Source organism: Oncorhynchus clarkii, chromosome 9 (assembly GCF_045791955.1).
Source record: "Oncorhynchus clarkii lewisi isolate Uvic-CL-2024 chromosome 9, UVic_Ocla_1.0, whole genome shotgun sequence".
Classification (NCBI taxonomy): Eukaryota; Metazoa; Chordata; class Actinopteri; order Salmoniformes; family Salmonidae; genus Oncorhynchus; species Oncorhynchus clarkii.
In genome coordinates, this window is record NC_092155.1 from 61,609,267 (window position 1) to 61,623,988 (window position 14,722).

Sequence of the window (14,722 nt, forward strand, 5' to 3'; positions counted from 1 at the left end):
CATGTAGATATTGTTGGAAATTTGTGGGGGGGGGGGGGGGGGGGGGGGGGGGGGGGGTGGTAGCCTGGTTTGAACTGAACCAGGGCCTTGGGGCAGTCCGTTACTAAGCACTTATCAAGGATCACAAGACTACACCCTCTTTTGGGAAACACATCCCTGCCCCCCCGAACATCCTCCCACACCCGATAGTCCCACAGACATCAATGCAGCTAGCTTGGTGATTAGCCCAACCAGGACTCAAACCCGGGTCCCTGCGAGTGTGACAGTCAGTCCAACAACTTAGCCATTAAACCAAGAGGTCTGAAACCCTTGACAAATTCACTGGGCTTTTGCTAGAGGTCACAACAGTTCACTTCAACATCGAATTCCACATTGCATTACAGGAATAACTGAAAACAAATAAAGTCATACATTATCACAATGTTTATTCACTTTTTCAAGTAACAACAAAAGACTCCTCAGGATTTTGTACTTGCCCTGGATAATAGAAGTCAAGTCATTTTGCTTGTCCAAACAAATCCACTATGGACAAATGCATGCACCATACGTACATCTTCAGCGGAGTCAATTGCAGGGGACAGAGATTTTGACAAGATGACAGAAACAGCAAAAGAGCAAGGAACCATCTGCAGTCCACAATACAATTATGGTGCTTTCCCTAAAATCTCATTCATTTGAATATCTTTGATACATTGAAAATAATGACCGTCAGGTAAATGACAATTCTTCAATAAGTGATTTGTTTCTAAAAGCGCTTTATACAGAATTACAAAATCTACAAAGGGTTTACTGTCTGACTGAAAACCTGGCAAATGCTAAATAATCATCATACTTGATGGCATGACAACAATCACAGTCCTAATGAGGCATCATGGATGTTCAGTTCAATGTGGGCCACAAGGGCATAAGGCATATAGCAGCAGAAAACTGGAGTCTCTTGTTTCTTCTGCTCCAACGGTTCATAACATAAGTAGAGAAATATATTGCACTTTAAAAGATGAGTCAAAAATCTCACGGGTAACCACGGCAACAGCTACCACAAAGTGTGTCATGCGACCGAGTGGGTTGGGAAGGATGTCTTCTTGGAAGCAACAACTGTTGATGAAGAGACTGAAACAACTCTAATCACTGTTGTACACCCCCTGTCCCTTATCACACAGAAGTAACTAAGCTCAGATGAGAAAGTCTGATGAATAGAATCAAGAGACTTCCGGGAGGACATATAACACACTGGCCTCCAAGTGAATAATCCCTCTGTCGCGCCATAGTAGTGGCACGTAAATATCAGATTCAGGTTCAGGACTAGATGACTGCGCTCCTCTGCTTCACCCAACCTTTGAGGTTGTTCTGAGGTAAATCTCACTTCTCTCGGAGGACACACACTCCTGCATCACAGCGCTGTGTGGCCATGGAGGTGACCACCTCCCAGCTGTCAATAACAGGGTCATAACACTCGATACTGCTCAGAAGGGAGTTTCCATCATACCTAGAGAGGGCAAAAGAGTACAGGGGAGGATGAACAATACATCATATGGCTGTGTTCAATGACATAAGTCGCATGCTTATCGAGAACTGGACTATAAAGAGATTGCATTCATGATTCAGATTTATTACAATTTTATCTAAGCAAGAATAATATAAATCAATTAAGAGTCATACATAATGTATATTAATGATCCCTTCAGTATCTCTTAATACTGAAGTCAGTTGCAGTATGCACATGTACAACGCTTAGCCGGAGACAGGGGTTCAATCCCTGTGTCCTCCCTTCACTCTGAATCTCCTCTTCACCTGTCTCCCTCATTGTTTCTCATCTGTCTGTCATTAAAAGCAATAAACATATGAAAGGAAAGTGAATTTACACTTTCCTAAAAATAAATGTAAAAAATATAAAATTCTGAGCAGGGTTGGGATGTTTAGGCTTACCCAGCTATGGCGTAGAGTCGTCCCCGGAGGACGGTAGCTCCTACGTAGCAGCGGGGAGTGGTCATACTCGCTACCGTGGTCCAATAGTCTGTCCTAATGTTGTAAACCTCCACCGAGTCGAGGTGCGCTGTTCCATCGAAGCCTCCCACCACATATATGTGATCATTGAGCAAGGCTACACCGGCCCCTGTAACAAAGGGCGGCAGGGTAGCTTAGAGGTTAGAGTGTTGGACAAGGTACAAATCTGTCGTTCTGCCCCTGAACAGGCAGTTAACCCACTGTTCCTAGGTCGTCATTGAAAATAAGAATTTGTTATTAACTGACTTGCCTAGTTAAATAAAGGTCAAATTAAAAAAATATAAAATAAAAATTGTTTAAAAAAAGAGTATAGGCCCTTCAGACATACTAACCATAGCCATATGTGAAGAACCATACTGTATATAATCTATACAGCCCTCATACTTTGGAGTACTCACCTGAGCGTTTGGTGGCCATGGGGGTAACATTCGTCCAATGACCTGTGTGAGGGTCATACCGCTCCACTGAATTGAGGATATTCAATCCGTCGTACCCACCTGCAATAAATGACATACACTACATGACCATGTGTGGACACCTGCTCGTCAAACATATAATTCCAAATTCATGGGCATTAATATGGTGTTGGTCCCCCTTTGCTGTTTTAACAGCCTCCATTATTCTGGGAAGGCTTTCCACTTGATGTAGGAGGAATAATGGTCTGGGGCTGTTTTTCATGGTTCGGGCTAAATATATCCCACATTGGTGCGGGGACTTGCTTCTATTCTGCCACAAGAGCATTAGTGAGGTCGGACACTTATTTTGGGCGATTAGGCCTGGCTCACAGTCAGCGTTCCAATTCATCCCAAAGGTGTTCGATGGGGTTGAGGTCAGCCCAGTCAATTTCTTCCACACCGATCTCAACAAACCATTTCTGTATGGACCTCGCTTTGGGGCATTGTCATGCTGAAACAGGAAAGGGCCTTCCCCAAACTGTTGCCACAAAGTTGGAAGCACAGAATTGTTTAGAATATCATTGTATGCTGTAGCTTTAAGATTTCACTTCACTGTAAGGGGCCTAGCCCGAACCATGAAAAACAGCCCCAGACCATTATTCCTCCTACATCAAACTTTAACAGTTGGCACTATGCATTTGAGCAGGTAGCGTTCTCCTGGCATCCGCAAAAACCCAGAATTGTCCGTCGGATTTCCTGAAGAGTGATTCATCACTTCAGAGAACGCATTTCCACTAAGCTTGTCCAATGTCTATGGAGATTACATGACTGTGTGCTTGATGTTATACACCTGTCAGCAACGGGTGTAGCAGAAATAGCTGAATCCACCAATTTGATGGGGTGTCCACATAGTGTAGATCCTTACTAAGGTCAGTGGGGGAAGTGGGTGATATTTTAAATATTTATACACTAACACAAACTTAAACCAAACATCTTTAATACCCACCAAGACAGTATATAAGTCCACTAGCAACCACCAGGCCAGCCCCTTCCCTGGCTGTCTGCATGTCCCCAAGCATGCTCCACTGGTCAATATTGGGGTCATATCGTTCCATGCTGGTGTGACGGCGGCTCCCGTCAAAGCCTCCAGCAACATAGATCATATCTGTGGGCAGAAAAGTGAGAAAAGAAATGTAAGGAAATGTTCCAACAACTTTTTGAAAGTCTGCATTAGAAAACACTTGCAGGGTTTTGTTACACCTGAGGTCAGTCAAACTCACTTCAGTGCTATTTGTTTTTGTAAACCCCATGACAATGAGGGCTGTCAATCAGAGAAGATCCTCTACCTCCGAGTGTTGTCGCCCCGGCAAGGCCACGCCGTACATTCATAGTGGCAACGGTGTACCAGACACCATCCTCGTCTGCCGTGTAGTCCAAGCACTCCACCGAACTAAGCCGCGATCGACCATCGTAGCCGCCAATCACATACACACGGTCATTGAGGGACACGGTAGCTACATAACGCCTTTTCCGAGCAATGTTCTGTAAAAACATGCTTGGGATAAGTTAAACATGATCAGAGAGCCAAAATATTTAATTTAAAAAAATGATACTTACAGGTAAAAAGCTCCACTCCTGAGTTTTAGGATCATACTTCTCAACGATATCTATAGGGGATTGTTGACTGCCAAATCCTCCAATAACCAACAGGACCTCCTTGGCACCTTGAAAGAGCAACACGGTAATCATTTTTTCCACATGAATAAGGTAGTAACTTCCACTAAGCTTGTCTTGTATCCCTATTATTAGGACAAGAAAATCAATCCAAAAAATGGAGGTCAGTACTGTACCTAATCTGGCTTGGGTGCGTGGCCCCTGCATCTCACTCCTCAGCTCTGGTCTAAGGTGGAATTTCTTGGCCTCATCCACAAGGTCTCGGCAGGGAAGACTGCATCGAATAAGGGGCTGGAACACATCACAACATATACAGTACTTTATCAAGACAGTAATAACACCTCTGCTCAACACTTGAGGCCTGTTTCCCAGACGCACACCATAAATCATTCTCAATGGAGAATTTCCATTGAAAGAGGATTTCAAATCAAATGTTATTTGTCACGTGCCAAATACAACAGGTAGACCTTACAGCGAAATGCTTACTTACAAAGCCCTTAACCAACAATGCAGTTAAGAAAATACCTTTAAAAAAAGTAATAGATAAGAAAAACAAATAATTAAAGAGCAGCAGTAAATAACAATAGCGGGGCTATTTACAGGGGGTACCGGTACAGAGTCAACGTGTCAATGTGTGGGGTCACCAGTGTCGAGGTAATAATGTACATGCAGGTAGGGTTATTAAAATGACTATGCACAGATAATAACAGAGAGCAGCGTTGGGGGGGGGGGCAAATAACCTGGGTAGCCATTTGACTAGCTGTTGAGGAGTCTTATGGCTTGGGGGTAGAAGCTGTTTAGAAGCCTCTTGGACGTAGACTTAGCGCTCCGGTACCACTTGCCGTGCGGAGCAGAGAGAACAGTCAGTCTAGGGTGGCTGGAGTCTGACAATTTTTAGGGTCTTTCTCTGACACCGACTGGTATTGAGGTCCTGGATGGCAGGAAGCTTGACCCCGGTGATGAACTAACCTCTGTAGTGCCTTGCGGTCAGAGGCCGAGCAGTTGTCCTACCAGGCAGTGAGGCAACCCGTCAGGATGCTCTCGATGGTGAAGCTGTAAAACCTTTTGAGGATCTGAGGATCCATACCAAATATTTTCAGTCTCCTGAGGGGGAATAGATTTTGTCGTGCCCACATCACGACTGTCTTGGTGTGCTTGGACCATGTTAGTTTGTTGGTGATGTGGACGCCAGAAACTTGAAGCTCTCAACCTGCTACAGCCCCGTTGATGAGAATGGGGGCGTGCTCAGTCCTCCTTTTCCTGTAGTCCACAATCATCTCCTTTGTTTTGATCACGTTGAGGGAGAGATTGTTGACCTTGCACCACACGGTCAGGTCTCTAACCTCCTCCCTATAGGCTGTCTCATCGTTAACAGTGATCAGGCCTGCCACTGTTGTGTCATCAGAAAACTTAATGATGGTGTTGGAGTTGTGCCTAGCCATGCAGTCATGAGTGAACAGGGAGTACAGGAGGGGAACAGAGCACCCACCCCAGAGGGGCCCCCGTATTGAGGATCAGCGTGGCGGATGTGCTGTTACCTACCCTTACCACCTGAGGGTGGACCGTCAGGAAGTCCAGGATCCAGTTGCAGAGTGAGGTGTTTAGTCCCAAGGTCCTTAGCTTAGTAATGAGCTTTAAGGGCACTATGGTGTTGAATGCTGAGATGTAGTCAATGAATAGCATTCTCCCATAGGTGTTCCTTTTGTCCAGGTGGGAAAGGGCAGTGTGGAGTGCAATAGAGATTGCATCATCTGTGAATCTGTTGGTGCGGTATGCAAATTGGAGTCGGTCTAGAGTTTCTGGGATAATGGTGTTGATGTGAGCCATGAACAGCCTTTCAAAGCATTTCATGGCTACAGACGCAAGTGTTACGGGCCAGTAGTCATTTAGGCAGGTTACCTTAGTGTTCTTGGGCACAGGGACTATGGTCGTCTACTTGAAACATGTTAGTATTGCAGACTCAGCAGCTCTACCCTTTAGCTCAGTGCGAATTGTTGCCTGTAATCCATGGCTTCTGGTTGGGCTATGTCACTGGTGCTTCCTGCTTTAATTTTTGCTTGTAAGCAGGAATCAGGAGGATAGAGTTATTGTCAGATTTGCCAAATGGAGGGCAAGGGAGAGCTTTGTACGCGTCTGTGTGTGGAGTAAAGGTGGTCTAGGCCTATGCTTACATCATGTGACCGTGTGTGGTCTAGCTGCCTCACCTCTGAGTCAATGACGTCTGTGATATAGCGCGGAGTGAGCAAAGGCATCCGCACATGCTCCAGCATCTCCGATAAATACATCTCCCTCTCTTTCCTATTGTGTTTAACCCAATTCAACACTGCCTCGAATACAGGCTCCTCTGAGTCCACCTGCAAACAGAGACAACATGTATTCACAACCACACACCTTGACAACAACATGCTTGTTGTAATAACGGAAATCCCAAAGTATAACTACTCAAGGCCAAAAATGCATTCACTCAATCACTGATTTCTCCAAATCACTGAGATCAACTTCACTTCAAGAAGAACAAGTCAAAGTGACAGTTTTAATTAATGACGATGTAGATAGTTGACTAAGACAAATGGTTACAAAAAGAACAGAAAATTGTGCCTCTGACTTAACTACAGTACCTTGCAAAAGTATTCACCCCCATTGGCGTTTTCCTATTTTGTTGCATTACAACCTGTAATTTAAATTGATTTTTATTTGGATTTCATGTAATGGACATACACAAAATAGTCCAAATTGGTGAAGTGAAAAAAATAACTTTAACTTTTACTTTAAAAATAAAAAATAATAATAATTTAATTAAAAAAATGGTGCACGCATGTTTTCACCCCCTTTGCTATGAAACCCCTAAATAAGATATTGTGCAACCAATTACCTTTAGAAGTCACGTAATTAGTTAAATAATGTCCACCTGTGTGCAATTTAAGTGTCACATAACATGATCATATATATACACACACACTGCTCAAAAAAATAAAGGGAACACTAAAATAACACATCCTAGATCTGAATGAATGAAAAATTCTTATTAAATACTTTTTTTTTTACATAGTTGAATGTGCTGACAACAAAATCACACAAATTATCAATGGAAATCAAATTTATCAACCCATGGAGGTCTGGATTTGGAGTCACACTCAAAATTAAAGTGGAAAACCACACTACAGGCTGATCCAACTTTGATGTAATGTCCTTAAAACAAGTCAAAATGAGGCTCAGTAGAGTGTGTGGCCTCCACGTGCCTGTATGACCTCCCTACAACGCCTGGGCATGCTCCTGATGAGGTGGCGGATGGTCTCCTGAGGGATCTCCTCCCAGACCTGGACTAAAGCATCCGGCAACTCCTGGACAGTCTGTAGTGCGATGGATGGAGCGAGACATGATGTCCCAGATGTGCTTAATTGGATTCAGGTCTGGGGAACGGACGGGCCATAGCATCAATGCCTTCCTCTTGCAGGAACTGCTGACACACTCCAGTCACATGAGGTCTAGTATTGTCTTGCATTAGGAGGAACCCAGGGCCAACCGCACCAGCATATGGTCTCACAAGGGGTCTGAGGATCTCATCTCGGTACCTAATGGCAGTCAGGCTACCTCTGGCGAGCACATAGAGGGCTGTGCGGCCCCCCAAAGAAATGCCACCCCACACCATGACTGAACCACCGCCAAACCGGTCATGCTGGAGGATGTTGCAGGCAGCAGAACGTTCTCCACGGCGTCTCCAGACTGTCACGTCTGTCACATGTGCTCAGTGTGAACCTGCTTTCATCTGGGACGAGCACAGGGTGCCAGTGGCGAATTTGCCAATCTTGGTGTTCTCTTGCAAATGCCAAACGTCCTGCACGGTGTTGGGCTGTAAGCACAACCCCCACCTGTGGACGTCGGGCCCTCATACCACCCTCATGGAGTCTGTTTCTGACCATTTGAGCAGATACATGCACATTTGTGGCCTGCTGGAGGTCATTTTGCAGGGCCCTGGCAGTGCTCCTCCTTGCACAAAGGCGGAGGTAGCGGTCCTGCTGCTGGGTTGTTGCCCTCCTACGGCCTCCTCCACGTCTCCTGATGTACTGGCCTGTCTCCTGGTAGCGCCTCCACGCTCTGGATACTACGCTGACAGACACAGCAAACCTTCTTGCCACAGCTCGCATTGATGTGCCATCCTGGATGAGCTGCACTACCTGAGCCACTTGTGTGGGTTGTAGACTCCGTCTCATGCTACCACTAGAGTGAAAGCACCGCCAGCATTCAAAAGTGACAAAAACATCAGCCAGGAAGCATAGGAACTGAGAAGTGGTCTGGTCACCACCTGCAGAACCACTCCTTTATTGGGGGTGTCTTGCTAATTGCCTATAATTTCCACCTGTTGTCTATTCCATTTGCACAACAGCATGTGGAATTTATGGTCAGTCAGTGTTGCTTCCTAAGTGGACAGTTTGATTTCACAGAAGTGTGATTGACTTGGAGTTACATTGTGTTGTTTAAGTGTTCCCAGCACTATGAAGACCAATGAGCTCTCCAAACAGGTCAGGGACAAAGTGGGGGAGAAGTACAGCTCAGGGTTGGGTTATAAAAAAATATCCAAAACTTTGAACATCCCACAGAGCACCATTAAATCCATAATTAAAAATGGAAAGAAACCTGCCAAGAGAGGGCCGAGGGACCACCAAACCACGCAAGGAGGGCAATAATCAGAGAGGCAACTATAAGAGACCAAACCTGAAGGAGCTGCGAAGCTCCACAGCGGAGATTGGAGTATCTGTCCATCCACTTTAAACCATACACTCCACAGAGCTGGGCTTTTTTTTTTTTTTTTACCTTTATTTAATTAGGCAAGTCAGTTAAGAACAAATTCTTATTTTCAATGACGGCCTAGGAACAGTGGGTTAACTGCCTGTTCAGTGGCATAACGGCAGATTTGTACCTTGTCAGCTCGGGGGTTTGAACTTGCAACCTTCCGGTTACTAGTCCAACGCTCTAACCACTAGGCTACCTTGCCACCCCTTTATGGAAGAGTGGCCAGAAAAAAGCCATTGCTTAAAGAAAAAAATAAGCAAACATGTTTGGTGTTCGCCAAAAGGCATGTGGGAGACTCCCCAAACATATGGAAGGCGGCGCTCTGGTCAGATAAGACTTAAATGTATTTTTTGCTACTGTCATTGACTAGTTTATTGTGCTATTGGCTTGTTTATTGTTTATTCCATGTTATTCCATATGTAACTCTGTGTTGTTGTCTGTCACACTTCTTTGCTTTATCTTGGCCAGGTTGCAGTTGTAAATGAGAACTTGTTCTCAACTAGCCTACCTGGTTAAATAAAGGTGATTTTTTATTTTTTTTTATTTAGCATTTTGCCAATCAATGAAAACACTGTCTGGCACAAACCCAACACCTCATCACCCCGAGAACACCATCCACACAGTGAAGTATGGTGGGGGCAGCATCATGCTGTGGGGATGTTTTCATCGGCAGAGACTGAGAAACTGGTCGGAATTGAAGGATTGATGGATGGGCTAAATACAGGGTAATTCTTGAGGGAAACCTGTTTCAGTCTTCCAGAGATTTGAGACTGGGACGGAGGATCACTTTCCAGCAGGACATTGACCCTAAGCAAACTGCTAAAGCAACACTTGAGTGGTTTAAGGGGAAACATTTAAATGTCTTGGAATGGCCTAGTCAAAGCCCAGACTTCAATCCAATTGTGGAATCTGTGGTATGACTTAAAGATTGCTGTACACCAGCGAAACCCATCCAACCTGAAGGAGCTGAGGCAGTTTTGCCTTGAAGAATGGGCAAAAATCCCAGTGGCTACATGTGGCAAGCATATAGAGACATACCCCAAGAGACTTGCAACTGTAATTGCTGCCAAAGGTGGTTTTACAAAGTATTGACTTTGGGGGTGTGAATAGTTATGCACGCTCAAGTTTATTTTTTTTTGTCTTATTTCTTGTTTGTTTCACAATAAAACATATTTGCATCTTCAAAGTGGTAGGCATGTTGTGTAAATCAAATTATACAAACCCCCCAAAAATCCATTTTAATTCCAGGTTGTATGTAAGGCAACAAAATATGAAAAATGCCACGGGGGATGAATACTTTCGCAAGCCACTTTAAGTGTATATTACACACATTTTGATCACAAAAACCGTGACAAGCAAAAGTCCTTTGAATGAATTGGTAAACTACAAATCAAGTCCCATGGTTACAATTATGTTTTTATACAGCAAGATATGCGCTGTGCGGTTAAACCCTGGAATTTCCAGAGCACAAAGGTATACTTAAATCAGATTATTTTCTCCATAATTTCAGAGGCAGGTAAATCTGCAAAGGGGGCCCCATTAATAGAGATTACTGCAGGTCTACACTTGCACCTTTTCTTTCAGCTTCAGGTTTTTGAAGGACAATTTGAGACTTGTGAAAAGTATCCCCCTGAGCATTCAAAGATAACCGCGAATAGAGAAAATATGCACCTGAGGCAACATGACTGTGTGCTCTCTGAATTCACAAATAAATTCAGTACACTATTCGACTTTGGTAACACTTTACATCAAACTGCTCTTATATCTGTAGTAACACCATAATTACACTAGAAACATTGTATTAACATATTGTTACTTAGTACTTAAGTAATTGTAGTTTAATTGCATAGAAATTGTTGTAATTACAAAAACGCAACTCCATTAATATGCAATTACAAGGCTACCTAATGAAACAACGATTATTACTATCGTAATTACAGCGTTACGACAAGTATAATAATACCTCACCAAATCCACTTTACTTACCTGGATTTCATCACATTTAACTAGTTTTTCAACCTCGTTCTGGCTGAGCAGCATAAACTCCTCATGTTGAACCACCTCAGGGAAGTGCTTCTGGGAGAAGAGTTCAGCGGCCTGCATCAGGTCAAGGCAATTGTGGGTCTCCGCAAAGTCACGAATGCCCAGGCAGTTTGTGGGATCAAGCTGACTATCCAGAAAGTCACAACAAGCTCTTTTTACTCCTGAGGAATACAAAGAAACATATAGACACATTAAGTGAGTGCAGTACATTCATTTTGTAAAATAATGTTGAAGTATTTAATGTGCTAGTTTGTTGACTTCTTGACAAATTAACAATGTTTCCACTATATTAGCAATACAATATAGCCAGTCATATTGCACAAACCTAATAAGGGAAGACGATGGGTGTGCATTTCCTTTTACAAAAGAACAGATTTAGATTTAACTGACATACCGGTAGTTTATTCCACAGAGTAAATACAGTGGATGAACAGTAAAGTGCAATGGTGTCCAATGGTTCTCATATTATTTTTACATTTCTTAACTTACCTTTGAGCTGCAGCAGACAGGCAGCAGGAAGCAGTTCCTGGACATTCTCCACTGTGACCAAAACAGTCTCCGTGTAAACAAAGTCCAGCAGGATCTCCATGGTGGACGCAGTCAACCCCTGGATGTCTACAAAGGATTTCCCTTTCTCTGACAACTGCAAAAGCACAACGGCAAAGACAGACACATCAGTTTAAATTACTGGTTAGTAGTCGCTCTTGCCAGACACAGGGCACTACGCACTCATTGCAAAAAACATAGGCCTACTGATTCCTTGTGTTTACTATTTGTCATACTTGTGTAGGCAGCTGTGGATTATAGTCAGCTTTGTTAGTAAAAGAGCAATGCTCACCTGGGGATTCTTAGAGAGCTAAAAATGTTAAAGGAAAGAGAAACTAGGTCAACCGAGCTACAGAGAAAAAATTTGCATTGGACTTTCATTGCTGTTTTGTGTTTGGGAATAGCCTAATATTATTATTATTTTTTGAATTTTACCCCTTTTTCTCCCCAATTTCGTAGTATCCAATTGTTGTAGTAGCTACTATCTTGTCTCATCGCTACAACTCCCGTATGGGCTCGGGAGAGACGAAGGTTGAAAGTCATGCGTCCTCCGATACACAACCAACCAAGCCGCTGCTTCTTTAACACAGCGCACATCCAACCCGGAAGCCAGCCGCACCAATGCGCCGGAGGAAACACCGTGCACCTGGCCACCTTGGCTAGCGTACACTGCGCCCAGCCCGCCACAGGAGTCGCTGGTGCGCGATGAGACAAGGACACCCCTACCGACCAAGCCCTCCCTAACCCGGGCGACGCTAGGCCAATTGTGCGTCGCCCCACGGACCTCCCGGTCGCGGCCGGTTACGACAGAGCACAGCTGGCGCTGCAGTACAGCGCCCTTAACCACTGCGCCACCCGGGAGGCCGAATAGCCTAATATTTGAGGTAGGCCTATATAATCCACTCGCGTTTTTATTAAGCTATAAATAACCAGATGGCAGTCACACTGAAAGACATATTGCTCAAGGAAATTAATATCAGTATAATTTTAGCCTACAAAAATCTTAGCTGGGTTCTAAGCACAAGGGATACGTAGAAACTCTTTTGGGCATTGTCAACCTCTGAACCAGTCAAACAACTATTACCTGTCTCTTTTTGCATACAGAGAGAACCACCAGCAAACGTATTTATAAAGTTATTATCGCTGATGACACTGATGATCAGTCATCATTGGTCTTTTGTGGAAGTGCTGTCTCATATGTGTCTATCTAGGCCTAAATTAACTCCAGTCTTGTGCTTACTTTTTATTTGTATTTATTTAACCATTATTTAAATAGGCTTACAGTTACCTCGCTGGTGAACATGGCACAGAAGTAGTCACTGCAGGCTGCCAGGACAATACGGTGAACAGGAAAGTCGGTATTCTCCACTCTCAAAGTGATATCACAGAGTGTGTTGCTCTTTCGAAGTGCGTTCATGGCATTGAGGATGGATTTGGCATGGGAGTTGGTCATGATGTCTTTGGGAGCCATTGTACTGTACTTAGAGTTCCTCAAGTTTCAAGAATCTCAACGTGCTGCAATATCTGGCAAAAAAAGACAAAAGTGGCATGGGAGTTGGTCATGATGTCTTTGGGAGCCATTGTACTGTACTTAGAGTTCCTCAAGTTTCAAGAATCTCAACGTGCTGCAATATCTGGCAAAAAAAGACAAAAGTGTCAACATAGTTTGGAGGCGAAGTGCAAAGATGTCAAAGTGATAACAAATGATATGGGATCTCAACCACTGATGTTCGCAGCTGCTCGCTGTGCAGGCAAAATACATTAATGTACATTTATTACAGTGAACAACATCGATATAACTAGATCTATTAGAAATCACTGCCCTGTCCCACACAGATGACCCGGGTTCAAATCCAGGTGGTCGCATTGGTGCCTTGACCTGGATTCACGCAGCTAGTAAACTTTCCATTGTTTTGGCTAAACTGGCATATATCCAACTTGAGTTGAATTAGCTTTACTTTAGCCAACGACTTTAAACAAGATGTCACATTATAACTCAATATGTAACCATCGGCTGGTTATGAAAAGGCCAAATAGCCGCGGCTAACCGTAGCTAATTAACTAGCTAGCTACGAGTTATGCTAGCTGGCTAACTACATTTCAAATATTCACAAACTATGGGTAAAAGGTTTGAACGAATGTGACAGGTAAACTATCAAACAATCAACACGAATGGCACACCCAGTATCAATCAATAAAAACACTACCCACCACCTAGCTAGATAGCATTAGCAAGCAGACCAACTAGCGAGCTTGTTTGCTAGCTAACTCCAATGGCACAAGACTAGTCCAGACGTCCTAGTCACATTGGAGGATGCCAAATGTGATCCATGGTAGCGTGTGACTTCCTGCAATAGTGTGGGCTATTGCTCATTCGTTTTTCTAATTACTAACGTAAGCTAGCGGAAACAAAATATGAATTTAAAGAATGCCGCAACAACTGTATCTAACTAGCCAGCTATCCGCAGTCAATGTAGCTTTAGACAAAAACACTATACGTCACATACGTGCGCACACCTCGAATGTGCATTTTTAACTATTTAAAGTAAACTCTGAACCACTGCAAAAAAAAACTCAAACACTGAGAATTCAAACAATAGGAAAACGTGTTTCCTTAATCACAAATTAAGCTAAGGGTTTTTTGATTTACTGTTGTGACAGCCTGCTTGAAATAGTTGCGCTCGATTTAGACTACCGGGGGCACCGACTCATTATATGTGGGGTTTCGACCTTTATGAATAGTGCCAAAAGTGCAACATCGTGCACCTCATTTGATTTATATATTTTTTAAAATTATTATTACGTTTCAAGAGAATATTTTGTCCCAGGGATAGTTTGATTGTGATACAAATATTTGTAAATGAACTTGTGGATCTACATTTCTGACATATTGGCAGATTGAGCCATGCACGTTTGCTCATCCATTTGACACAGTAAACTACCATTTACAAAATATAATATGCGTTTGTGAATCCTGTTATATATTTAATTCAGAAACCAAGGTGTATGATTGTCAATCTTGGTCCGATAGGCCCATACATAGACGTTTTAGGCACCACCCCTGTTATTAGCCTCATTCCTGACAGTTCAGTAATCTATTTTACTAGATAGGTAGGCCAATGTCAAGAAATGCCATACAACACTCCTTCCGTGGCCTCCAACTGCTCTTAAACGCTAGCAAAACCAAATGCATGCTTTTCAACCGTTCGCTGCCTACACCCGCACGCCCGACTAGCATCACCACCCTGGATGGTTCCGACCTAGAATAT

The 14,722-nt window shown here is 43.5% G+C and overlaps 1 protein-coding gene across 2 annotated transcripts; it reads right to left on the bottom strand.

Moving 5' to 3' along the window:
• Positions 1-405: 405 nt before the first annotated feature.
• Positions 406-14,112, bottom strand: LOC139416695 (kelch-like protein 12). Of its 2 annotated transcripts, XM_071165672.1 has the most exons (13): positions 13,665-13,944; positions 12,742-12,977; positions 11,746-11,763; positions 11,397-11,550; positions 10,851-11,068; positions 6,278-6,427; positions 4,250-4,364; positions 4,017-4,123; positions 3,746-3,941; positions 3,406-3,564; positions 2,403-2,501; positions 1,927-2,113; positions 409-1,486 (listed from the first exon to the last, which is right to left on the bottom strand). In XM_071165672.1, the coding sequence occupies exons 2-13, from the start codon at positions 12,922-12,924 to the stop codon at positions 1,360-1,362; spliced, it is 1,713 nt and encodes a 570-aa protein (XP_071021773.1). In that variant the 5' UTR covers positions 12,925-12,977; positions 13,665-13,944; the 3' UTR covers positions 409-1,359. The 2 variants fall into 2 exon arrangements, with proteins under 2 accessions (XP_071021774.1, XP_071021773.1); XM_071165673.1 differs by lacking the exon at positions 11,746-11,763 and having other exon boundaries at positions 406-1,486; positions 13,665-14,112.
• Positions 14,113-14,722: the final 610 nt, after the last annotated feature.

Bases quoted from the DNA above. Each gene is read 5' to 3' on its own strand.
- LOC139416695 (XM_071165672.1), bottom strand. From the start codon at position 12,924: ATGGCTCCCAAAGACATCATGACCAACTCCCATGCCAAATCCATCCTC. The intron at 6,428-10,850 runs GTAAGTAAAGTG...CTCTGTTTGCAG, and splicing joins TTAAATGTGATGAAATCCAG to GTGGACTCAGAGGAGCCTGT. The intron at 4,365-6,277 runs GTGAGGCAGCTA...GATGTGTTCCAG, and splicing joins CAGACGTCATTGACTCAGAG to CCCCTTATTCGATGCAGTCT.